This window comes from Rattus rattus, chromosome 2 (genome assembly GCF_011064425.1).
Source record: "Rattus rattus isolate New Zealand chromosome 2, Rrattus_CSIRO_v1, whole genome shotgun sequence".
NCBI lineage: Eukaryota > Metazoa > Chordata > Mammalia > Rodentia > Muridae > Rattus > Rattus rattus.
The window spans coordinates 123,812,776-123,839,751 of record NC_046155.1 but is presented as its reverse complement, the minus strand read 5'-3'; the positions used below and the strand labels follow the sequence as shown (position 1 = coordinate 123,839,751).

Sequence of the window (26,976 nt, the reverse complement as noted above, 5' to 3'; positions counted from 1 at the left end):
ATTACTTCAGTTTGGAATGCTCAGCCCATGTGGTTTTACTTTACAACTAGAAACTGGCTTCCTCCTGCATTCTGATAACCTGCCCTTCACAGAGACCCAGAAAAAAAAATGTCTATGAAGTTTCCATTTTAAAAATCAACAATTGGCGCATAACGCTAGAAATGCTGGTGTTGTTAAAGTTTATATACTCAGACTGATGAAGTTGGTTGCTAAAATATGGGTCTGAAACTTTAACAGAACAAAAGCTTTGATCCTATCTCCCCCACCTTTTACCTTAGGTAATTGAAACAAGTCCTTCTAAGCCACAGTTATAAATGACAAGTCTCGGAATTTAGCTTTTACCTTTTACCTTACACTGACATTTCACAATAAGAAACTTACTTTTATTGGAAAGATATCTTCACACATCCCCATGTGTACAAGGGAAAGGTATTTTTTTATAATATAGGAGAGAGTTACTAAGTAGAAGATTTAACAAAGTGTGTTAGTAAAACGAGACATACAACTGAACATTTCCTTCCTGCCTTTGGGAGTTTCATGCTTTAAACACTTGGGATGAAAAGTTTCCTGAATGCACTTCCATAAACCTGTAGGGGTTTTGTTCATCACACCTACACTACTTTTAATAACTCAGAGAGTATTAGTTTCATTTTACACCTTTAGTTTTAATTATGTGTATGTGTGTAAGGGAGGGGCGATTATGTGTGTACATGGAGTGTAGGTGCCTGTGGAGACTAGAGAGCAGTTCGATCCCCTGAAGCTGGATTTACAGACATTTGTGACCCATCAGATTTCAGGGCTGGGAACTGAACTCTGGTCCTGTACAGGATCAGTACTCTCAACCTCTTAACCCAAATACTAATTCCCTTGGCCACATACTAAATTCTGTTTGGACGGAATGCACATGTCACTACTACTACAAAACAACACTAAGTTCCACTCATTTAACAGAATTTAAGTTAAATTTATCCTTTTCGCCTAAACAAGAAAATACATATCCTTTTGGTGGGATTTTACAAAATGAAAGGAAGTAGTGCCTGAGACAAATAATGAATGCTGGTTTTACCTTGGCCTTTGCCTTTCTCTTTCTGGTGAACACATTTGCTATTCATAAGCAAAATAAGCTTCATTTGATTGTACAACTATTACCATGATGCTTTCTCCCAAAGTAAAAGCGGAAGGCCCAGCCACTTCACTAAAATTCTGTGTCCAACACCATTCTAGCTTCTGCATCTTTCATACTTTCAGCCTCACAAAATCTGCATACTCCAAACCCGACTCCTGATCTGAAGTCATTTACTTTCATTGAAATACCCTTCTACTCAGTGCCAAGTGTTGACTACACACCAAGTATAGCACTAAGTATTCTCTAGGCTAAAATTAAATGATGTTTGTGTTCATGGGATTTAGAGCCCAAAGAAGAAATATTAATAGATAAAAATAAAAACCTGACAGATCGCATGATGATGCTGAATTACAGGTAACAAAAGAAGGCATGGAACAACACAGCACAATATCATGGGAATGTGGAGATGGGTTCTATGAGTAACCAACCCTGAGCATGAGCAGAGACTGGGTAAGTGGAGATTGTGTTCACCACTGCAGGTGAACAGCTACTTAATCCAAGAGTTATGGAATATGAGCGCACGGTGAAGCAGCCTTGGCGTGAAAGCAAATACTAATGGGAGTGGAGAGGAAGAGACTGCAGGAGGCCCTAGGAAATTGTGTTTAAGGAATAGAACAATGAAAAGTATTCAACTTACTGTCTTTGCACTAATGAGACCTCATGTTTTTTCTGGGATATTCCAATCAGCCAACTAAAGCTTATCAGTATGCTGGATAAATGCTGGTCCACACTCAAGAATACAATGCTACTGAGAGAGTTCATATCACTACAAAATGTTGCAAGTATGTTGGACCAAGTATGCCTATTAGGTTCCTGGTGAGAGACAAATGAGGCTACATCAGAGCAAAGACATGATTTTGGTTCCAACGATACTTGGAAGTTTGTGGAATCATTGATTGAACATTTAGTTAAAAGAATACTTGGCTTGGCCAAACTGATGACAGGGTAACTTAATAAGAGACAGAAAAATGGAAGAGGATGAGATTTCACTCAGTTGCTTCTCAAGCAGGCGGAGGCATACTGACTGTCTCCATAGGAGAAAGCTGAGTCACAATTTTAGGTAGGGATTATGGAAATCAGGAGAAAGATGGAACGGATCTCAATGACAAACACTGTAGATGAGCAGCCATGAGTGTGCAGCTGGAAAAGAGAGAGGTTTTCAGACAAATGTTAGCTGTTCCCTTAAATTGCTTTAGGTCCCAATGTTTCCCCTGGCATAGAACATTAAGAGGCACTTGTTTCTCTTTCTGGTTAGTGGGATGTTATCCTTTCTGCTTTACATACTCCAGCTTCCCCTCCTCCACAGCTGTCCCTGTTCTCAGGCTTACACCAGCAAGCTATTGCAAACAACATATGTCTAATACTGCCATCCAACCCCTTAAAGGATGTTCACTGATGCCCCATTGCTTTTAGAATAAGATGATAGCAGTCATCAAAGACTGATTAATATCCCTGTAACTTATCCTTCCGTACCTTCTGATAGCTATCTTCTGTCATTTTTGTATGTTCAGTTTTCTTAAGGATTACCTACTGCTCTCTGCTCTAATGCCTTCACGTAGTCCTTCTAGTTTAATGATTAATTCTTAACTGGATAACCTGGCATTAATTGAGGTAACTGTCTTAATTTCCACAGTCATTGACATTACTACAGTAAATGAAGACAATGTTTAGCTGATATAGTTGATCACCTGATATTTTGGATGAGGTAAAGGAGTTAAACTATTAATTTGAAAAAAATTATCTTGTGCAAATCAGAGTTTAAAATTTTTCTTTCTCCTTTACAGCTTAGAACATGATTATTTAACTTTATAATAATTTTGAATAAATATCAATTACTACACTTCTACAACCGCACGGTTTAAACATTTAAAAGGTTTTATTACTAAATGAAAATGGTTATTCCATGATGTGTGTGTGTGTGTGTGTGTGTGTGTGTGTGTGTGTGTGTGGTGTGGTGCTACTGAGCATGGGTGTTTAAGTGAATATAATTAGAAAAGCCAGAGGTCAACCTCAGGTATTGTATCAAAGGAGCCATCTGCTTGGTTACTTTCAGTGAGATTTACTTACTGGGTTAGCCAAGCTGACTCCTGAACCTATCTCTGATTCATGAGGACAGGAGTTATAAATCCACATCACTGTGCAATACATTGGTACTAGAGACTCAACTCAGAACCTCATGCTTGAAAATTACAACCTTTAACAACTGAGTCATTTTACTAGCTCCTATTAATGAATATTCTTCAAGCTCACCACAAATGCAGCTATGAATGAGTATATACATAGCACATGTAGACATATATATTATATGCAGTATATGCTATAGATGGTATAATATACCCACATATATAAGTAATTAAACTATGGCATGCACATTTATTATTTTCTTCATTATGCTTTGACTCCATTAGATGAACAGAGTTTATAATGCATTAATTTCTTTCTTTGTGAAACTGTAGCATCAAAAACCACAATATCATCAAAACATTTCCTTCATTCTCAAAGAAAATGTAAGAACCTCTGGCTTGAAGTAAGTCACTTCAATGGGACCAATCCTACAAGTCCCTCTTCCCCTGATCACTCAAAGGGCTATAATGCAGGACTGAGACATGGAATACCTACCGTCTTGCTGAGGTAACCTGTGCTGGTGTTCATGCATTGCAGCCCCTCGCTGTTGCAGCAACCCCCACATCTGTAGACGGACACACATGGAGGTTTAAAGAAGGTGTTTGTGGCTGCTCCAAACTCCTTCCCCACATCTATACACACCTCACGTGGCATGCATTGAGTCTTTCTCCACTCATTATCAATACCTGTCGAGTCACAGGGAAGTCAATTAAGTTACACAGAAGTCACCAAGGGAGACACAGAGCCTACAGCATATGTCATTTTCATATTTGACTTCAGATCTTAAGATTTTGTGTTAAGCAATTAGAGAAACAATGGCCAGGATCCCATATTTCACCATGAATGGGAGTGTGATATATTCAGCAGAATAGCTGAAGAGATGTCCTTTTAGAATTATTTCTACAGGGAGGTAACCACAAAATTAGAATTGTATTAAGGCTTTCAAAAGAAAAAAAATCACACCACTATCCTAACATAAATGTTTGGTTCTCCTTGCTTAAACAGGGAGATTTAATATATGTATGTTTACAAAGTTTGAGAAAACAAAGCCACATTCTTTGCTTGGCATGTACAATTTTTGTGGTCTTGAAGTAAATGTAAACAGAATGTTTTTGCTCTTCATTTTAAACTGACATGTAAACGAAAACTATGGTTTTGGTGCCAATTCAAAACTCATTTTCAGGCAAGCCATCCAGTAATTTTAAATAATGTCATGACAGTAGCTAGGTGCAAGGCAAGGCCATTTCTACCTATTTGGATTGTTAGCCTAAACTGACTCTTTGCAGGAAAATCAAATCACCCATCCCTTTCATGCTTTCCCCTGGACGCCTGCTTCCAATAGGTTGTAGTAAGTCTTACCTGTGATTCTTGACTCTGTAGTATAATAAGAGTGCTGCAATTTCTAAGTGTTATAATTTATTTCTCCAATATTCCCTCTAAAATAACATTTTTAAGGACTATTAAATTATGGGTTACTCCACTTGCTTTAAATATACTTTGCAATATCAAATTATGTGTATATGTGTGGGGGGGGTTGTGGTTTATATAGAGGTTAGAGGAATACTTCAGGTCCTCTATTGCCTTGAGATAGGAATTGTATCAGTGAAGCAGAAACTCTCAGTAGACTAAGCTGGTTGACCAACAAGCTCACAGGACTTTCCATTTTTGTTTTATGCATGCTGGGGTTACAGGCATCCATTAACTATGAACACCTGTACATGGGTGCCTGGGACTCAAACACACATCTTCGTGCTAACATAGAGAGTCCTCTTACCCATTGAGGCAGCTTCCTGACCCCAATATCAAACTTTAAAACACCATAATATTTAAAACTTAAATGGTCCACCAACTCATATTATGCCATTTTTCTCTGATATAATAAGACACCGAACTGATTTGGGTCAGTAAATTTTATTTCAGTATTTTTAAGTGTGTGTGTGTGTGTGTGTGTGTGTGTGTGTGTGTGTGTGTGTGTGTGTGTGTGGTGGGGGTGTTCATGTATCCCACGCATGACCACTTGTCTATGAAGATAGTACCTGAAGTGTTAGGCATCTAATGCATAATATATAAATGTTCAATCATGTAAAGGAAATTATGTCCAAATTCAAACAAAAAGAATGTGTATTTTTTAAAATATTCATTTTCTTGAAATATAAACCTTTAAGCCAGTGGTTTTCAACCTGTGGGTGAGTCACAATCCCTTTGAGGACACAACAACTTTCGTAGGTGTCATCTAAGACTATTGGAAAACATAGGTATTTACATTATGATTCAGAACAGTATCAAAATTAGAGTTATGAAGTAGAAAAAATTAATTTTATGGGTAGGATCACCACAATACGGGAAAATGTACCAAAAGACTGTAGCATTAGGAAAGTTGAGAACCACTAAATTACATTAACTTAAAAAACTAAAATAAATTAACACAGTGTAGAAAATGTATTTAAGTATTTTTAAATGTTATCAATGGACTACAGTCTCAATTACCAAGTGTGTGATGATACGATGTATCTTCTAACTGTGGATTTCAAGGAATCATCTAGCTACTTATAAAAGAATTTCCAAATAATTCTGTTATTTCCATTCTCTTAACTGTTTTGGACTTCAAGTTTGCCAATCAGGATGCAGGGGCCCACACTGGCATCATCACTGGTGAGGAGGGTATGAGGCTCTGTATGCACTCAGCAACACGTACTTACTTTTCAGGATCTCAGTGTTGTAATGTGCAGCAGCAAATTTTACAGTGTCCCCTGTCCTCATGTTGAGGGAGGGCTGCTGCCAGCCACCTTTCCTTAGCTGGCACTTGTACATTTTCCAGTAGTCTGGGTACAGGACAGACATGAGCTCATCTACACTGGACACAGACCGCAACTGCTCCTCCAGGTCTTTGCCTTCGAAACCCTGTCAAAGACAGTTGTGTGATCAATACTTTCCCAGACTAAGAGTTTAGAAAACAAATTCAAAACCTTTCTGGTTTAATGCGACAGATAGTGTATCTGCTAATAAAAGTATTATTAACAATTTTTGACTAGCTTAAATTATCATAGTCAAATTAAATTTATATTAATATTTAAATGTCTCTGAAGCAGCACAGTTAAACTGTACTGGTTATAAGACAAAAATTATGATATATGATTTTTAAAATGATTTTTATATTATTTATTGAAGTCACAGCTCTATATCATATTGACAACTATGTTGACTTATAAACTTATTCACACACATAGACACACACATTTGCTTCATAAAAGAGTAAAATGACACAAATTTCCTCTAAAGTTGAGTATCAGCAGCAATTTAATATAAAGTATTTTAAAAATACATTACATATAAGTTTTAATGAAAATATAATTGCATAACAGATTTTGAAGCTGTACTAAAGGCTGCATGGGTAGTATAGTGACAGAGCACTTGCTAGAATGCTCAAAGCTCTGCCTTAGGAGAAAAGAACTGGACCAGTTAAGGCAGCATGAAGTAATCATTGATGTTGACCTTTAGAGGAGATATTATCATCACTAAAATACAATATCATAAATCCCAAATTTCTACACATGGTGTATTTGTTGGAAAAAAATGTGACACAAAATTCAACAATCAAAATTTTCAGATATAAATTCATTACTGAAGGAAAGAACTGCTATGAAGGCAAAGGGATGGAGGAAAGTTCATTCTATGCAATGATGTGTGTGAAAATCTTCTGAGAGTTTCAAAGCACACACACACACACACACACACACAGAGAGAGAGAGAGAGAGAGAGAGAGAGAGATTATCTGTTAATCAGTCCTCAATAAAACTAGAAATTAAGACAGCGATCAGATATAGTTGCAGTCATTTCCATGTGCAATAAAATGTCATAATGCTTCTATTAGTATCAAGTTGTTAAATAGGTCCCAGAAAATGAGGAGCAGTAGGTGCTCGGTGTGACAGGAGGGTTGCTACAACACTTCCCTTACAATTTTGCTAATACTGAACTGCAGAATAGGTCATGTGTTCACTGAACCAAAAAGAGCACCAACATGAGACTTCTAATATCTAATAAGAGATACACAGAGAACATTAGTGATATGGGTAGTGAATATACATATTCATTATATATATATATATATTTCTCTTTCTTGCTGCACACACACACACACACACACACACACATGATGATAGCAATAAGCATGGAAAAATAACTCTTCAAGACACAGGGGAGTATATATTTGTAGATATCCAAGGAAAAGATATTACAAACTGCTGGGAATTTACAGATGTAAACAGTAAATTCACTTTGGAATTACACTTTATATAAGTGAAGATGCTCTATCAGGTATGTGTGCAAATTCATTGTAAGTATCTTCATATATGAATATAAACTAGTGTTATACAGAAAATACAAAACTCGTCAAACAAGTTGCAAAGAACAACAGCTATCTCAGAAAGAAAGAATCACAATGCAATATGATGACAGTTGTATGACTTAAGCATGGAAAAGGTACATAGTTTGTACATTAATCCATCCAAGGACCAGATACATACTTTTTGAACAAAATTTACATATGGGTGGATTGGGTTGAGTAAATGTTTGCTGTACTGAGTAAAAGAGACAAAGCAAAATTAGTTATGTTCTAATAGTTATAGACTTCATTATGCTCTTATAAATTTTGTATTTTGAGTTTTATGTAATGTATATACATAACTTTTGATAATCAGAACAAAAGGTTCACTGTAATCATCTGTATGCACCTTGTAGTCTATCAGATTAGCTTTTTATAATTTCACAGAAGGAAGCTTTGATACAGAATTTAAATCATAAGAATCACTGAAAAGAGCAGAAACCATTACAATCAAATAGAATAAAAGCAGATTCCAGGAGAAGCAGTTCATTTCCTTTCCTCACTGGGTGGTCACTTTTGTATTACATTTGTATCAATAATAGCCTTTGGGAGAGAAAGGCCCAGGTGATCTCCATCTTGGAATGGAGATCCATATTATATTGGATAATATTAAAATTCACCTCTTGGAGCACTACTTTGTGAAATGCCAATCATGTATTTGTGGAGGTTTTCTGATGACTCACGGAAAAACTTGATATGCAACTGTTGCAGGCAGCAAGGGAACTGTCATTTGATGATCTTTAGTTTAACAGAAACTTCTACACGGCCGTGATCAGGGGGTGTGGTGCCGAATGTCTCTGATATGCTTCCTACATGTTCTAAGTAACTAGTAAGCTAAGAACTGAGCACTGTAGGGTAAGCAGTAGGAGGGTGTTAAGTTAGGATTTCAAGGACTAGCAATGGACTGTACTGAAGACGTAAAAGTTAAGATTACATTTGACCGTTTAAAAGTGAAACATGCTCCCAGGGACTAAACCACCTACCAGTCAGTACACATGGAGGGACCCATGATTCCAGCTGCATATGTAGTAGAGGATGGCATTGTCCAGCATCAATAGGAGGAAAAGCCCTTGGTCCTGTGAAAGCTCATTTACCCAATGTAGGGAAATGCTAGGGCCTTGTGGTTGGAGTGGGTGGTTAGGAGTGGGAGCATCTTCACAGAAGCAGGGGGAGAGGGAGGAGGATGTGAGAAGGCAGAAAGGGGAAAACATTTGAAATGTAAATACATAAAATATCCTAGAAAATAAAATTAAAAAAGGAAAGAAAACAGTGGAACATGCAATTCATACTCTACTTTCAAAGATATGAAGAGGTCTCGGCAACTGAGTAAGTGACACATGAAAATCCTTCAAAGAGAAGAGCTATTTACATGAAAGGCAGTTTGTTCTTGACTTACTCTTGAGTCTTGATTTTCATTAATTTTTCCTAGTTCTTAGGCCTTTGGCTTGAATATTTATGGTTTTTGTTTTCCAGAAGTTTGGTGAAGTTTACAAAGGACAGTTTCTTACAATCCTGTCTTAGTCAGGGTTTCTATTCCTGCACAAACATCATGACCAAGAAGCAAGTTGGGGAGGAAAGGATTTATTCAGTTTACTTGCAAGTTGCTGTTTCATCACCAAAGGAAGTCAGGACTGGAACTCAAGCAGGAGCTGATGCAGAGGTCATGAAGGGATGTTTCTTACTGGCTTGCTTCCCCTGGCTTGCTCGGTCAGCTTTCTTATAGAACCCAGAACTACCAGCCCAGCGATGGCACCACCCACAATGGGCTGGGTCCTCCCATATTGATCGCTAGTTGAGAAAATGCCTTACAGTGGGGTCTCTTGAAGGCATTTCCACAACTGAGGCTCCTTTTCTGTGATAACTCCAGCTTGTGTCAAGTTGACACACAAAACCAGCCAGTACAAATACATAAGTTGAAATGAAGCTTAATACATTCTGAAACTGAGTCTAATTTTGTGTGTTGGTTTTGGGTAGATCAACTAGGTGCTATTAGCAATTACCCTTGCATAGCTTTTCATACCTTTGTATTAGCAAAGAATGACATAAAAGCCACTGAGGGAAACATTGTAAGCTGAAACAAATGTCAAAGTTGAGACAACAGAACAACAACCAAAAGAATAAAACAGTAAAGCAATCACCGCAATGACAATGCTAGCAGTCACATGGCAAGAAGGAGCCTCTCATCTGGACTCTGTGCTTCTTCTCAGTTATGAAAGCCATAACATAAGCCAAAAGAGTTATAAACAAAGTGGGCTCCTACCTAAGGGCCGCTGCTTTAAAGATACCGTCGTTTTTCAGACCAACAATGATGAGCATATTCCTAGCGGCAGTAGGGAACTATGTCCAAGAATGTCATTGCATTCACAAGGTAATCTACACAATTGTCTAGGGTAATGTCTTAACTGTTGCTGTTGGGAAACCCTGCAGGGGGCAGGAGAGGACTTCATTCGGTGGGATATTTTAACTTTATCAGATGGCACATTATACTTGGCATGTATTTCTCTCTTAAGAATGTTTGAGAAAGTGGAAATTCTTATGATTTCACTCTGTAAAATCGTTTAAAAACTTTGGAATGAATGAGAAAATGGGTTTCAATACCACTATCTGCTTGGATTAATGACTGCATTACTTTGTGTCAGGAGCATGCTTTCTGTTTGCACATTAAGTATTTCCTAACAGTGTTCCCTTGGTTCATAATAGCAAAATGTATTTATTTATATAAAGTATTCCAAAGTAAATATCAAATGTTTATGAACTATTTCTCTTTTATTGGTTATCATTTCAGAAGTGTGCAAACTTTATGTCTTTGAAAAATGTACACTTAACTTCCTGGGAGTGGGCTTCTGTTGGCAAAGCATTGATAAAACAAGAACCTGAAGACTTGAGTTTGCATCTGCAGGACCGACATAATGTGGTGGCTGCCTGCAACCCCATCTCCCTTCCCATCCCCAGAGCTTCAGAGACAGACAGAGGTTCAAGGAAGAGACCTGCAGACAGGGCAGACAGCATCAGAGTCAATTCCTGTCTCTACACTCATGATCACCTATGGAAAAGTGCAGCAGCACACATGTCAACATAAACATTCGAAAACACACACAGACACACACTACACAAACGGGACACTTAAAATTTTCTCTTGAAATGAATACATGTCATATGTTTTAAAACATTTATTTTTAGTAAAGTTTCTTTGATATGATAAAGAACAGAATAATAGATAATGCTAACATGATCTAGTATTGATTGTAATATTAATTGTACAATTTTTAAATTTGTATCTAATATATAATACTTAACTAAAAAGTGTATAGGTCCTGATCATACAGTTTGAGGGGATTTTTTTCAACTGAACTTCTCTCACTCCACACAGATAAACAAGGAGAACAGGGAATAAATATATCATCCAAGGCTTCTTTAGTCTATTTAATTACAGTTGTTCACTAAATGTAACTAACACCATTCTGAGTTGTTTTTATTCAGTTTTTACCTTTCCTTGAGTTCACAACAGCAACATGCTGCAATGTATATAGACACTCGGGTTTCTTTCCTCAATCTTGATTTGTAAAATTGAACCATATATGAAAGGTAATGTTTTCCCATTCCATAAACTACTGCGATTTCTTTAGTCAACATGTATGGAGGATACATAGTAAGAAAAAGAATTGACTGAATTAAGCACATAATTAACTGCAAGATGAGGCTCAACTGATTGTATCAATTTACATTTCTGAGGGACACATATGTGTCATTGCCATGTGTCATTGCCAACATATACTAGTTGATTCGTTTACATTTTCAGTCCTTCAACTGTGTATCTCATTGTGGTTTAATGTATTTGCTTATTTGTAGAGGCAACCACAAACCTAAAGCCATTTTGTTTTATTAATTTCTGTTAACCATCTTTGGTGCTATTATTTGTAAGACTATAAACATCGTGAGAATGTAAATGTATTGAGGATATGTGCTCTTTGCATTGTGTGTCTTTGGATATATAAATCACAGACAAGTATTACATAACTATATTTTCACAATTCAATCGTGATATCTGGTGAATAGAAATATAATATAATGCAATAATAATATCCAAGGATCCTTGTTTTCAAGGTTAATATTACTGCCATAGTCTTTTAAAGAAACATTTAACTGAAGGTCATGAAAATGCCATTCTACATTTTTTTCCTAAAATTTGTATTAATTTTGGGACAACCATGAACCTGGAACTGTTTATTCAGTCTAGTGTGAGTTAGGTGTCTAAATCCTAGTTTTCGTATCTAATTAAACCTACATCATTTTATTAAAAGGCCCATCACTTTGACATAGAACTGAACCGATCCCCTTTTCATTTATGTATGTAATTTTGAACCCTTTAGGCTCATACAAAACTTCAATTGTTTAATTAATTAGTAAAGAGTTGTGCTAAGGACTGAACCCAGGTCCTTGCACATGGAGGTTAATTCAGTGCTCTGTGGCAGAGTTTCATCACCACCCCTTACAACAGCTTTGCAATGAAGCTTGATATTAAACCTACTATTTGAATTATATATATAATTTCCCTAATTCAAAAATAGCACTAATATCTGAAACAATTGAAATTTTACTGCCTTTTTCTTCTACCACAAACTTCAGTTACATTAAAAAACAAAAACAAAATAAAAACCTTTAAGTGCATTACTGTATGAACTTTCATGTCAAATGGAATGCTCAGGGCTTTGGATGTTATGTGCTAAAGAGACAATTATAACCAAGAGACTTGATGACAACAGTAAATATTAGGCACCAGTTAAGAGGATTCTTTCCTGTATAGCAAGTTAAACTTCAAAGCCTTTTTGAATCTCAAGTTTTTCTTTTAACCTCTCCTCTGTGAAAGCTCACTTCCCCGAATCGTATGTGTGCATGTTACTTAAACAATCTCATAGCATACGTAAAGGCAATTTTTAAATACGGTATCTGTATGGAATCTGGGTTTCCCAGCAGATCATGTCTTAAGGAAGCATGTATGCACCCCATAACACAATAATAAGAACATGCATCAGCACAGATAGATAAACGTGTATTTGAATCTTAGTCTCCATATGTACAGTACACATGGTCTTTCGAGTTTATTTCTTCAAGTGAAGTATCAGCACTGCTGTGAAAATTTAATGTGATCCTGTGAAATAAGGTAAGTAGCCAGATGCTTGGTTATGATTTCCTGGTTTCCTTTAGATTTCTTTCCAGATTAATGGTGCTTTATGAGTTTCCTTTTATGGCTAAGCTTGAACTGAACTTCTGCCAATACATTTCATATAGGTGATTGATTCTATTTCTCTATGCTTCCATCCACAAAGAAACATTCATTTATTTGTTTTGACTCTTTTCACCTGAGACCTGTATGTAGAGGAACTGGGAACATGTAGCAAAGCATTTTTAGCCTTCCCACAAAAGGTACTGTGTGCTCAAAATGATGAAATTCTTTGAAGAAGTTCTAAGCCACAGCATTATCCCACAAAGAGACTTCTATGTTGGTAATCAGGACACATTTAATCCTAGGAGGATGACAGGTGGGGAGAAGGAAAGGAGATGATTATCTGTGAGGGCACAGAGCAGAGCAGCATAGCCCACTGCTGAAGAGCAATAAGGGACAGCTTATAAGTCCCAAGGAGCCAGAACTGAAGAGCTGAATCCTTTGTGGTTTTACCTTTTTTTTTTTTTTTTTTTTTTTTTTTGTTTTTTTTTTTTTTTTTGCTGGGGACCCATCCCAGGACCTTGCGCTTCCTAGGCAAGGGCTCTACCACTAAGCTAAATCCCCAACCCCTCCTTTGTGGTTTTAAAACTGCCACTTGATGCACACATGTCAGTGAGGTGTGGGGATGTTAACAGCTTTCATAATCTTACCACTGTTCCATTTCAGCAAAGAATTTGTTGAAAACTGCAGAGACATTCTTAAGCATCATACAATGCAGAGGACTCGAGGCATACACATGCCTACTGCTCAGAATCGCCATAACATATACTAGCGCTCAAATGGAAATACAATTCATTTACACAGACAGAACGATTGTCGTCAAAGGCAAGCAAAACTCACATAAGAAATGTCCAGAATGAAGGTGAAGGACAATGAGAAGTGGCACTAGAAGCGACCCATGTGTTTCTGTCCAGTCCTGCAATGACTAGCAACTCTTTCATTATTTTTGTGGCACTAAAGGTGTTATCTGTTTTCTCACTTTCTGTTTTCATTTCTAAAGCAACCATCCATACATATATATTCTTTTGTCTCTTGAGCTGACATTTTAGAAGTTCTAATACATTTTTAAGGTTCAGGCATAAACAAAAAGTTATATTTTATAATATTATATATAATATATTACATATAATTGATATATTATACATACATATATGTATATATGTAGACAGACAGACAGACAGATAATGAGACACATCTTGGGAAGTTTCCATTTGCAGTACTTAACACATCTTTGGCCCAGCCTCTGAGTAGACATCCATATGTCTAACAGCAAGCACTTCTTGGCATCAACAATAGTGTCTGGGTTTGGTGGCTGCCCAGGTCAGGCAGTCTCTGAATGGCCTTTCCTTATTGATACAGATGTGGATGCTCATAGCCAACCATCAGATGGAGCAGGGGGTCACCAATGAAGTAGTTAGAGAAAGAACTGAAGGAGCTGAAGGGGTTTCCAACTCCATAGGAAGAACAACAATATCAACCAACCAGACCACACAGAGCTCACGGGGATTAAACTACCAACCAAAGAAGGACACATGGCTCCAGCCGTGTATGTAGCAGAGGATGGCCTTGTCTGGAATTGATGGGAAGGAGGCCCCTTGGCTCTGTGAAGGCTCGATGCACCAGCATAGGGGAATGCTAGGGTGGTGGGGAAGAAGTGAGTGATTGGGTGGGTTGGGGAGCACCTTCGTGGAGGCAGGGGGAGGAGGGTGGGATGGGATGGGAGATTTTTGGAGAGGAAACAAGAAGTTGCATAACATTTGAAATATAAATAAACAAAATACCCAATTTAAAAAAAAACACGTCTTTTTAAAAAGCAGAGGACTGAGATACACAAACTAAGCAGCCACTACCTCTACTAAAGTATTTTAAATAAACAGCAAAAGACAAACGGATCTAATGTTGCCATTTTCTATTGAATTACTACAATGTGCCAAAGAGTGTTCTAGGCATGTTGTTCCAGAGCAAAGTCTCTTCTCCAGCATAGTTTATGACCTACAGATTATATATTTTTATTTTGAGAGCTAAGGTTCTTAATTAGGTTACTGAATTTCTTCTTTCAAAGAACTTACAAATCTTGAGACACACCTGTTTTGTACACAGCAAATTTCAGACAAATTCTCTGTAGTTTCTGTGCATGTGTCTCAAGGATTCCAGATTAGTTACCAAAGTGTCAGGGAGAGGAATTTGTTGCTATGCAACAATGTTGAGGAAAAACAAAGCTGAATTATTTAACCAGAAGTATTGCATCTAAAAGCATAAAACTTCCAGTTCCCACTTTAACTGACTTGTTGTTAAACTACTTTCTATGATTAAAACCTACTTAGGAATTTATTTAAGAGAGACAAACTATCAAATTTCAATTGTCTTAAAAAAAATCTATATACTAGAACTGGAGAGCTGGTGTGGTGGTTATTTCTGCCCTCCCAGAAGACCCAAGTTCAGGTGCAACCTCCATTCACAGGCCAGCAAACAACTGCCTGTAACTGTAGCTCAAAGGATTCCAATATTCTCTTTTAACCGAGCTTGCACCTACACACATGGAATACACACACACACACACACACACACACACACACACACACACCACACACATATACACACACATACACACACGAATGAATGAATGAACAAATAAAATCTACTAATTCATTTTCTCATATGCTAATACTACTTTGGTCACAGTTATACTTTGCTTATAGACAGTTGTGTGTGAGGGTGGCTAATCAGCAGGGGGAGGGTGTTCATTAGTTGGTTGTTAGAATATGCTAAAGCTATATACTTTTAAGTGAATCTGGGAAAAGAACTATTACCAGTTTATATCTAATTCATCCTTAAGGATTAAGAAAGTTGCTCTGAGGTCAGTCCACTTAGCAAGCTCTGGGAAAAGCACTTACTTTGGGGAAAGCACACACACTTCCTTATCATGCCAGGATTCCCTACATCCCTAACTGCTTAGTTTAGGAACACCACTGAGCCAATTACTCCATTACTCAGTGTCAAGGCTGCCTGGGGATAGTGGCTTCCCACAACCCATTTCTTCATTTTATGCTTTGTGCAGTTTGATTTCACAACAAACTAGGATCTAGGTAAATGAACATGGTGTTAAGAACCCAGGTGACTTTTCACACAGATATTTATGTAGGGTGAAGTAAGTAGCTATCTAGAAGTCCTCGTTAAATAAAAGAAGAAAACTATGTTAATAAAATCTGCAACCAGTACTCATAATTGAAAATTTAGATTATTAGCTTAAGAATAATCCTAGGCCATGTTTTGTTTCCTGCTTAAAACGTGCCCATAAAGGTCAAATTTAGAATTAAATATTTACAGTCTCCAATGCTCTATGCCAATAAAGTAAAACTTGTGTTTAAAGTTTCCCTGGAGGAAACTATCCATTTAGCTGAACTGACAAATTTCAAAGGTTTGACTCTCTTCATTCCTGTCTGCTATTAGCTTCCTGACCCTAAGGTACAACTCCAGCATTACAGACCTCAGTTCTATTGATTTAGCTGGTAAAATTCCATACTGCATATTAGCTAATGTCTGCCAGGCACAGTTCTATGCAGCAAGTATATTTACCAAGCTGGATTTCATTTTAAGACAACTGAACTGAGTATAGACTTTACTGCTTCCTCTTATACCTAAGACTATTCTTAAGATACTTTGACCTGAGAGTACAGGGAATGAGGGGACGAGAAGGGAGAGGAGGAGGGGGTGAATGGAGAGGAAGAGGAGGGAGGAAGAAATCAGCTTATCTGTCCAGCAGAAAAGCAAGTCAATCATATTTTCTATACATACTCATACTTATTACTACAATTTGTATTTACTGGATACTTAGGTGAAAGGCACTCCTTATGATTCTGAAGCTCATCCATTTTCCAACAGATAACTCATGTAGAAGAGAAACTAGAGCATGTGTGTCAAGTGCTATTACCACAAAATTAATATGTCACTACTTTCATCTAGTTTTATTTGTTTTGAAAATGTGTTTTAACATTTTTTCAATATGTGTGCATGAAGTGGTTTAATAACCTCTACTATAACTAGCCCATGCTGACAAGGAAGGTCGCTACCGTGAGTATTTGACAGACCATTAAACCCTGTCAAATTGGCCTCATTACGAAGTCTTCTTAACATTTCCTTGAGAAAACTAAATGTCATAGTTTGGATGTTAAATGTCCTCTACCTGACCTGAGAAGGTACTGGGCTCCAGGAAGACAACCACAAGAGGTATTAGAACATTTAAGTGGTGGAGTTCAGTGGGAGGGTCTTCGGGTTATTGGGAACATGCAATTGAAGGAGACTCTGTGACCTTGACCACTCCTTTCTCTCTTTTTCTCCAAGCTTATGACGATTTTGCTTTTTCTTCATTAAACACTCCTGTCATGATGTACTGCCTAAGCACAGGCTCATAAGCACCTGCTCACAGACTGTAATCATCATAACTATTAGCCCAAAATAAATCTTTTCCTTTTTAAATAAATTACCCCAGTTATTTTGATAAAAATCTGGCTAACGCAGTTTTTTCTCCCCTACTAAGTCAGTTTAGAGAAAACCTTATCTGCTTTGTTTTGTGACCACCATGGGTTTTTGATCAAATCTCACATTTTCCAGCATTCCCTGGATCCTATCTGATCACTTTGGCTGACTTTCATCAAGAATCCCATTTCCCAATCTTTCTTCTCCTTTGAAGAAAACTAATCAAATGCTTTTCATTCTCCCCAAAGCCATGAACTCCACAGATGTCTGTATCACTTCTGTCCCTGCTTAAGCAATATATAACTGCACTTGTTATTGAGAGTTCTACAAACGTGCCATTCTCATGAATTATAAAAAAGTAAACACGGTGAATAAATGCAAGCATAAGAGGAAATATCAAGGAGATAAAAGGGTCCTTTAAGTCCATATCCTTAGTCTCCTCTCACAGAGCTTAATGTTTTGAAAGGACTCTAGTGATCTTCCTTGGCAGCTTCTGTTCCAGCATCATCTGGGTTCTGCTCCCTAACAGTCTACTGGTACTCTCCCATAGCTCATTGTGCTGTTTTGCTATTGAAGCCGTGTGTGTGTGTGTGTGTGTGTGTGTGTGTGTGTGTGTGTGTGTGTGTGGTGTGTGTGTGTGTGTGTGTGTGTGTGCACGCACGCTTCCTTGAGATCACATCTTTCTGCTGTTTCCACGCCATCGGCTTCTACGATTATCCATGACCTTTGCTTACTTCCCCTATGCATAATCTCTCCAATTCTAATACTAAAGGTTCAGGACCGGCCTTCAACCATCTTCCTTCTCCTTCTTAGTAACTTCCTCTATTCTTGATCTTCTCCACGTGACCAATGTCTGAAGACAGAAATGTGTAGTTCAGCCCAAACTTTTCTCAAGTTTGTCATTACTCTTCTCAAGACACCACTACTAGCACCAAACACGATTTCCTCAATTTCCCCTTGAAATATCATTCTCGTAGTGCATAGTACTTACTAACCTGTATCTAATTCACTTTTGTTCCAAAACGGAAAGCTAAAAAGCAAGTCTCAAGCATTTTGTTATTAAATTATAGCAATAACATCCCTGTTTGCTATGAAATTCTTGGTCAACATAGCCATCAACTCAGCCTGATGCACAGCATCACCCTCAAGACTGGTCTTTCCACTTGCTTTCTTAATCCATGCAATTGAATCACTACACAAAAATCAGAGGGGATCTTACCAATGCTCACTTAATGAAGCCATTCACCCAGCTGATGTGCTTCAGTAGCTCATCATTAAACAAAGTCCGCCTACCAACAGGAATTCTTTGGATTGTCTGGCTTCTGTTGATGCCTCGGTTTTTCTCAACAGCGTCTACCACCCTCCAAACCTCAAGTTACAACAGTCATTCTCAATCTGTGTGTTGCGACTCTTTTGGCAAGGATCAGACTCCAAAGTATTTACATTATATAATTCATAACAGTAGCAAAATTACATTTATTAAGTTGTAACAAAATAATTTTATGTTCAGGGGTCACCACATGAGGAACTGTATTAAAGGGTTGCAGCATTAGGAAGGTTGAGAACCTCTGCTTTACAACTTTATTGTCTTATAACCTTTAAGTTTATTTTAAGCAAACAAACTCAGCAAAATCTCTCCTTTCAGGTAATCACATTCTTGTAGCACTTCACAGGGCTGCTACCTCATCTTCATTAAAGGATCAACTTAAATACCACATTATCACTACAGACTTCCACCCACTGTAACTTGATATCCCAAGCCACAAAGTCTGTCTTAGCCCCGGGTGTTTCTTTCATAGCATCCATGGCACATGAAAGCATCTCACTTACTCTTGGCCTTATTCTGTTACTCGTCTCCACACCTGCTTTATTGCTTCTAAGCACCTCTCCTTTGCAGCACACTCACAATACAACAGGGTGCACATAAGCAGTTTCTTTTCCTTGTCATAAAACAACACTGCTGATAACTTTCACAAAACCTTGTAAAAGCAGCTAAAAGTAACTGAATTCAAATTTTATTAAGGTTTCAAAATGTAACTGCTGCTTTGATAGTGGTATGTAGAAGGTCTTTAATCTGAATCGCGAAAGAAGAAAATAAACACATTTTCCTTTTTAGAGTAAAGTTTAAAAGAATCTTTGTATTCTATCCAAGGTTTTCACCATGTTAATACAGTTACCCTCCAACCAGGCTAAGCCAATGGAAGGATAATAAACACAGAAAATTTATGTTTTTTTTTAAATGAACTTTTCCTTACTTTCAAACTCAACTAAAATATAACATGAATATTTGACTGTCAGAAGAGGTATTACAAGGGTCATTTAATATAATGCAAGAAATGTAGATCTCATGTCTTTCCAAAAAGCATGAAATCTAAAGTCAGGGAGCATGAATGATCAGCTGTGATGCACACACCATCCTGCTGGACTGTCATTCCTGCTGGTGCAAGCCTTGTGCTGGCTAACTACTACCACGACTAGCACTGACTACTACCACAAAACAACTACCACTAACTACTGCCCCTAATTACCTCTACTGACTACCTCCATGACTACTACCACTGACTAGTATCCCTAAATACTACCATTGACTACCAGTACTAACTATTACCACTGATTACTTGCCTTAAATACTACCACTGACTACTACCATTAACTACTGCCCCTAAATACTACCACTAACTACTACCCTTGATTACTACTACCAACTACTACCACTAACTACTACCCAAAATACTACCACTAACTACCACCATGGACTACTACACCTAAACACTATTACTGACTCTTACTACTCATATACAACTCACCCTACTTCATCTGAATCACAGGCTTAGTATAAGAGAAAACAAAATTCAAAGCATGTAAAATTAAAAGGGGTTGAAAAAGTCCAAGTCCAGGTCTGTGGAAAGGGCTCCATGGTATGAATGCTTGCTCTGCAAGCACAAGTGAATGAGGATCTGAGTTCTGATCCCCATGATCCCACCAAGAAAAGCATTGCAAAGTTGTATGTGCTTACAACCCCAGCTCTGAGAGGTTACAAATAATCAGATCTTTAAAGATCCCTTTAGCCAGCCAGCCAAGCTCAAATGGTGAGCTAGTTCAATATGAGATCTTCTGTCAAGGCAGGTATCAGTAGAAAAGAGCAGCTAAAGTCTTGGTCTTTACATGTGCATGCCCAGGAACACAGAATAGTAGAGTCATATGTATGAGGCATATGCTACCACATTGGTACCAAATTAAAAATGTAACCCAAAAGGTAGAATGAGGGATGTAGGCTTTGAACTCAGTATTAGGAAATAGTAATTTGTATAGCTTTTGCCTTGTGAAGGTAAAATATCATTGATATAACTCTTTCTAATGTGTAGACTCTTCTGCAAGACTTACATAAGCAGTTATAGTCAGATGCCTTGACATAGACAACACAATGTCATGTAATATTTTCAAATCTTATCAACTTTCTCTGTGACTTTGTCCTTGTCTTAAATATATTTGATGCACTAAGAATTAGAACCAGGAAATAAGAGAATTGTCATGCAAGTGTAAGCATCCAGTTAATATTTCCACCACCAATGTAAAATTTTGAGGAGAGTGGCTTGTGCTTATAATCGGGGTTGGTTGGGGAAGAGGATCAGGGTAGAAACAGAAAGTTCCTGGGTGTTTCTGGCCAGCCAACCTAGGTAAATTGATGAATGCCAGGCTCAGAAGAAGACATTGTTTCAAAATTTGGAATAAAAATTAGGTTCTGAATGAGATCCTGTATCAAGGAAGTAGGACAGAGAGCAGTAGAGAAAGGTACTTCTTCCCTACAAGTGACTGTACACACATGCATAGGCATCAAAGTACATATGCACGTACCTATATACACACACACATACAATAAGCACATGATGTCAAATGTATGAATAAATAATTAGAAGTGGAAAATAAACCTTTTATTGTCTAATGGACATGGCAGGCTGAATGCAAGCTTACACCTTGGCACCATTCATAAAATCTATTAAAATAAAAGAATTATGTTATGATCACAGAAATAAAAATGAAGTCATGATAAATGTAGGAGAGTCTAATTTTTTTAAGATGAAAACCAATATGCTTAGCTGAGAAGAGAAAACTGAGTAGATGGAAAGACCACAAGAAGCACATTCACAGTTCTATTAATGGCCCAGCAGCAATGCAGAAATGGAAGTAATGAGGCAGACAATAAATCAGGGATTGATTAAGGTTCTAATTAAAGATGAAGCTTGCCTGCGTATCTCCCAGCTACTATCCTCATCACATCAAGCAAATCCATGTTTTTCAAAATCCTACAGGGAACCTAGAGATTCATTCTGTGGAGAAACCAGAATTCAGATCCTGTTTAGACTCATGCGTTAAAACTAAACCACTTACAGCACCAGATGTAATCTCATCTTTGTGACTTCAGGCTCTATAAAACTTTGATAAGATGTCAAAAGCAAAACTTTTGGAAGTAGGAATAAGTTGGATTAATCGATATGGCAGTTTGTACTTCCATGAAAAACATTAAAAAATTAAAAACCAATAAAAATAATAGTTCAGTTGATATAGGCACATGCCTTCAGCCCACAGGATCCAGGTTAAATGAAAGATATCTAAGTGGTGAGGAGAGAACGTCCACTTTTGCACAGTAGCTGGGGAGTGAATAGAACTGTAGATATATAGTTTTGACTCTCAGGCTTCAGTGCTCATTATCAAAACCCGGCACATCACTCAGTTTCCTCTCCTTAGGTAAACCTATTGATTTTTGTCTTAAAAAAATTGGTCCACAAATTGTTCTCTGATTTAAACAACTGAATCCCCTGCCTTTCTCACTCACTTGAATGTATGTATGCACACACACACACACACACACACACACACACACTAAAATTCTAAAAAGAACTAAAAGCAAACCAAAACTGTAAATGAAATAAATATGCATGATATTTCTGATATAGAATTTATATGTGGAATGTATGAAAATTTCCATATAAACTTGTTTAAAAGAGAGAATACTTGAACACATATTTGACCAAAATTATATTTAAATACATGACTTTTATGTTTCAAAAAGTGACAAAAGAGGTAAAATTCAATGGGAGCAACAAAAAAATGTGTAAAAGTATCTGCAAAGAAAATGTTTGCGGTACCATGCGTCTTTGCAATTATGTATTACCTGCTCATTATATTAAATTATAATCCCAAATTGAGGATCTCATTCATAAAATATCTGGAGAAATGGTCACCTGATATCAAGGCATGTGCTTTATAATAATAATATTAATAAAATAATTAAATACCATGATATCTTTATGACTTTTTAAATAAGCAAAAATATAACACATATACATTGAAATATTAAATGACCCATTTTATTTACATTTACTTTAAATGATTAGAAAACCACTTTTTAAAAAGTCATCTGCAGCTGGAATCCATTCTTGCTTTGAAGGAGAAAAGCTACCCTTTTAAGGCATTATTTTTACTTTTAAACTATTTACTTGACCATTTACATGGTTAGCTTTGCAAATCTGTTTTTAATCCTTTTGCATTTTACAGTGTCTATTGTATTTTAAACTTTGTATTTTGGTTCTCTTTTGGCCATGAATGGGCCTTGGTGATTCTGGTAATCTGCTTATTCCCAATCTGTTGAGAAGGTTTTCCCTTTGCTGTATAGTGGTTTTGCTTCTCATGGAGCCTTTTCTGTATTACTTACTACTGCCTAAAGTTAGTGAAACATGCATTTATAACACTTAAAACTTAATTATCTTTAGCATAAATAAAAACGAAGTCAGTTAATCACATGGCTAGAAGTTCCTAAATATGATTTTTCCTCCACCATTCTTGTCCACATTTAAAAAATTTATTAATTTTATTCTTTCACAGTTCAGTCTTTACTCCCTCCCAGTTTGCCCTCCCACAGTTCCTCATCTCATTCCTCCTACTCCCCATGTCTCCAAGAGAATGTCCCCACACCATCTCTCACCAAACCCGTCCACTCCCTGGGGTCTCAAGTCTCTTGAGGTTTAGATGCCTCTTCTCCTACCAGGCAGTCCTATGCTGTATATGTGTCTGTGGGGGTGTGAGGGGAGACTTAGAGCAGCTTCTGTGTGATGCCTGGTTGGTGGCTCAGTGTCTGAGTGATCTCAGGGGTCCAGGTAAGTTGAAACTACTGGTCTTCCTATGGGGTCGCCCTCCTCCTCAGCTTCTTCCAGCCTTTCCCTAATTCAACCACAAGGGTCATTTTAACATTAATAATAGGATCCCTACTCCTTATTTCAACAGAATATTAGTTCGTACTGAGTTTTTCTTTTAACAATTTAACATTGTTTTTAGATACACACACACAGAACAATGAATAAAATACAGCAGTTTTGAGCAATTTGTATTTTGAACAGAAAAAAATTCCATATTTTGAATATGGGTCATTTAGCTGTTCTACAATTTATCCATAAATAAATACAAAAACAAAACAAAGGGGAAAAAGGCAAGAAAAAGGGAGGGATATAAATTAGCTACACAACATTCTTTGTTTTGTTTTGTTTTGTTTTGTTTCAGTACTTGGTAGTTGGGACAGAGGCTTTTGGTAGAACTTTGTCCACAAATTCAATTCCTTTTTATATTTCTTTATTTGCGATTATAGAATCAGTTTGGAAAGGAAATTATGAAACCTGAGGTTAATAGTTTGCAAACACAGGCTTCTGAAAGATCTCCTTTTACAGGACAATGCAAAGCTTGCATTAGTTCAGGAGCTGTAGTATTTGACTTCCAGTCTGCAGAGATTTCACCAAGCACAAGAGATTCCACTGTTACAAACATATGCCTGCAGATTGCTTGTTTTCAAGTTCACCATTTGAAAAGATGATGAAATTCTTTTTGGTATATAATGGAAAAATATTTAAAGCAGATCTCATTAAATTGCCACATATATAGAGGCCTTTATAAAATCTACCAAAGGTGTTGGGAACTAATCTACCTTAACTGAAATGGAAGTACTAATTAAGTAAAAAATAGAGTTTTATAGTCATTAGTTACAGCTTAAAAGAAAACATCTTTTATTTGCATATTTATATATATTAATTTTTATTAGTAGAAAATTCATTAGTGGTCCTAAGTCTAAAAGGATTCTATTAAGTAAGGAGGAAAATACTGGAGAAATCAAGAACTATACCTAACACAAGAGTAAAACTTATACGGTTGCATGGTTTGGGACAACGATAACTTTGAGTTACCCTGCTTTGAAATTTTAGAGTTTACCTACAAATTAAAGAGTTACATAATGATATCACCATATTTTACACAAATACCTACAGTTCAGTTTAAAGTAGGTTTGTTTGTTTGTTTGTTTATTTTTGCTTACAACTTTAAATCACACTTATTCTGTGCATCCAAACATAAGCAAAAAGAGTAACCTTCAGATACATTCATTACTTCTTGGCCATTTAGATGACATCAGGTGTGGAACTGGCATGAGCACATAACTCATCCCTTCCACTGACAAGTGTGGACACTGAGTAAGTTATTTTGTTTCTTTGTATCTCAATTAATTCTGTTCTAAAGAGACTGTAATACAAGAGTCTTCCTCATGAATCCCTGTGATGATTAAAAGGGATGTCTTGGTAGAGTTTAGTTTAATGCTTGGGACACATAGTAAACTCTCAGCAGTTATTAAATAATTTTCTTATATGTCTGGCAAGAACATTTAAATTTAAATGTATATACATATAAGGAATTCAACATTTGCAAATAATCATTCAATTCAAAGGAAATATTTATTCTACTTATTTTAAATGTTACTTTAAGAAATTACTATGTTATAATCACTTAGATGCTTTACTTGTTCCTAAATATGCTCACCAAATAAAAATAGAGACAAACAAAACCATAAAATATTTATCAATAAGTTACTTATACAGAGAAGCATATCTGATTGAAGCATATTCATGTTTAAGGACAGCTTTTAAAATAATGATCTGGTTTCACAATTTTAAGAATTTTAAATAAAATATCTAATGTATTAGTGTGTGTGAATTTTAAATGGTTATGCAAAATCAGTACTATTCAGAAGATGAGTAGAAACAATAGTTTATGAGACCACCTACTTTGTCACATTAAGTAGTAAATATTCTAAACTCAAATGTAAACCAACTTTGAAAAAGAAATGTAAACTAATATGAACGTTAATTAACGATATAGTAACTTTATAAATTAAGTTTGTGCAAATGTGTTTTTAAAATGTCATAACTATTCATTTCACATAAAATGTTATATTTAAAATGCAACTTAAGTATAAATACAAAACTTATTCAAATTTTTCAAAATTCTTTTTACATATGCACATAAAAGACGAGTTTGAATTGACTTGCCATTATAGAATGGGTAATAATGCCCTACTGAACACTACAATTTAAGAAATAAAAATCCCAGTTCTGGAAATGGGCTACCTCTACTCAAGTTATTGGCCACTTATGTCCAAGCAATCCCCAAATATTACAGACTCTTGTTATCATTCTTCCTTACAATGCAGAACTTGATGGTGACCACAAAAACGAAAGACACCAAGACATAGAGCATGGACAAATTAAGCTGGAAGCTTGACCTGGAAACTCCAGCCCTACTGGCTAGCTTTCAAAAGTGCTATGCACACTACCAGGAGAGAAAAGCCATCATTACTAGTATCTCGCTGTGATTTCTGATAGCTGAAACGATGACTGGCTTGGCCATTTATGTCCATGGATCCAGTAGTGACATGAATGTTATGAGGGTAGCAAGCTACAACCTGATTATGCTTCAGGTCCACTTTACAAGATGGAACCTATATGTGGTACTATTTGGGTGGCTGAAGACCTATAGCTACAGAGATCATCATCCCAATGAGAGAACCTCCTACCATTACTCTGCTAATAAGACCTCATCAGAGATGCTTTCTTTTTCAGTAGAAGGCATGTAAAACTGAGACCCACGACTTATCAAGGGGCAGAGAATAAGGAGACTGTGGAATGTTCAACCCTCTAAATGAGACATCCATATTACATCTCCTCGACACAACACTCAGGAATCATTGTAGAAGAGTAGTTAAAACACACAAAAATGACAGTAAAGCAAAAGAACAAGCAAATGAAATACTGTGAAAGCCAGAGGGAGTAACTGACTACAAGGAAATACTGTTTCCCTGAAACAACAGGGCATCTATACATTCATGGAATTATAATAGCAAACACAAGACCTGTGCAAACTCAAGCCAATTAAAATCCCAGTATAAAAAAAGAAGACAATCATGAAGTCCTACTCCTAGCTGCTGGGGTATTGGCTATGGAGAACTGTTGGGGAACAGAGAGTTAGTTTTCTTTAAGGGTGTGGCCCCTGGAATAGAAAACAGACTCCAGTGGATGGGCACATACCAGAGTAGACAGCCAGGACTAATTGAACTGGATGGGTTTTAAAAACATGAAGACAGAAAGCTAAGTTTGTATGACATAGAGGATGGATCTATGAGGTGTTAGAGGATATGAGTAGATACGGTCAAACTATAATGTATACAATTCTCAGAGAATTCAGAAAATATTTCTATATAAATCAAATATTAGGTTTTACAAAGTAAAATTCAGAAATAAATACACAAACTGAAACAACAATAAAGCACTTATA

At 36.7% G+C, this 26,976-nt stretch overlaps 1 protein-coding gene across 1 annotated transcript in view; it reads right to left on the bottom strand.

Annotated features, from left to right (window-relative positions):
- Vegfc (vascular endothelial growth factor C) overlaps positions 1–26,976 on the bottom strand; it is a 114,757-nt gene that overhangs the window by 37,733 nt on the left and 50,048 nt on the right. Inside the window, exons 2-3 of the mRNA XM_032893403.1 lie at positions 5,950–6,151; positions 3,746–3,936 (exon numbers count right to left, since the gene is read on the bottom strand). Coding sequence (XP_032749294.1) covers positions 3,746–3,936; positions 5,950–6,151 — 393 coding nt within the window. The remainder of the gene's footprint in view (positions 1–3,745; positions 3,937–5,949; positions 6,152–26,976) is intronic.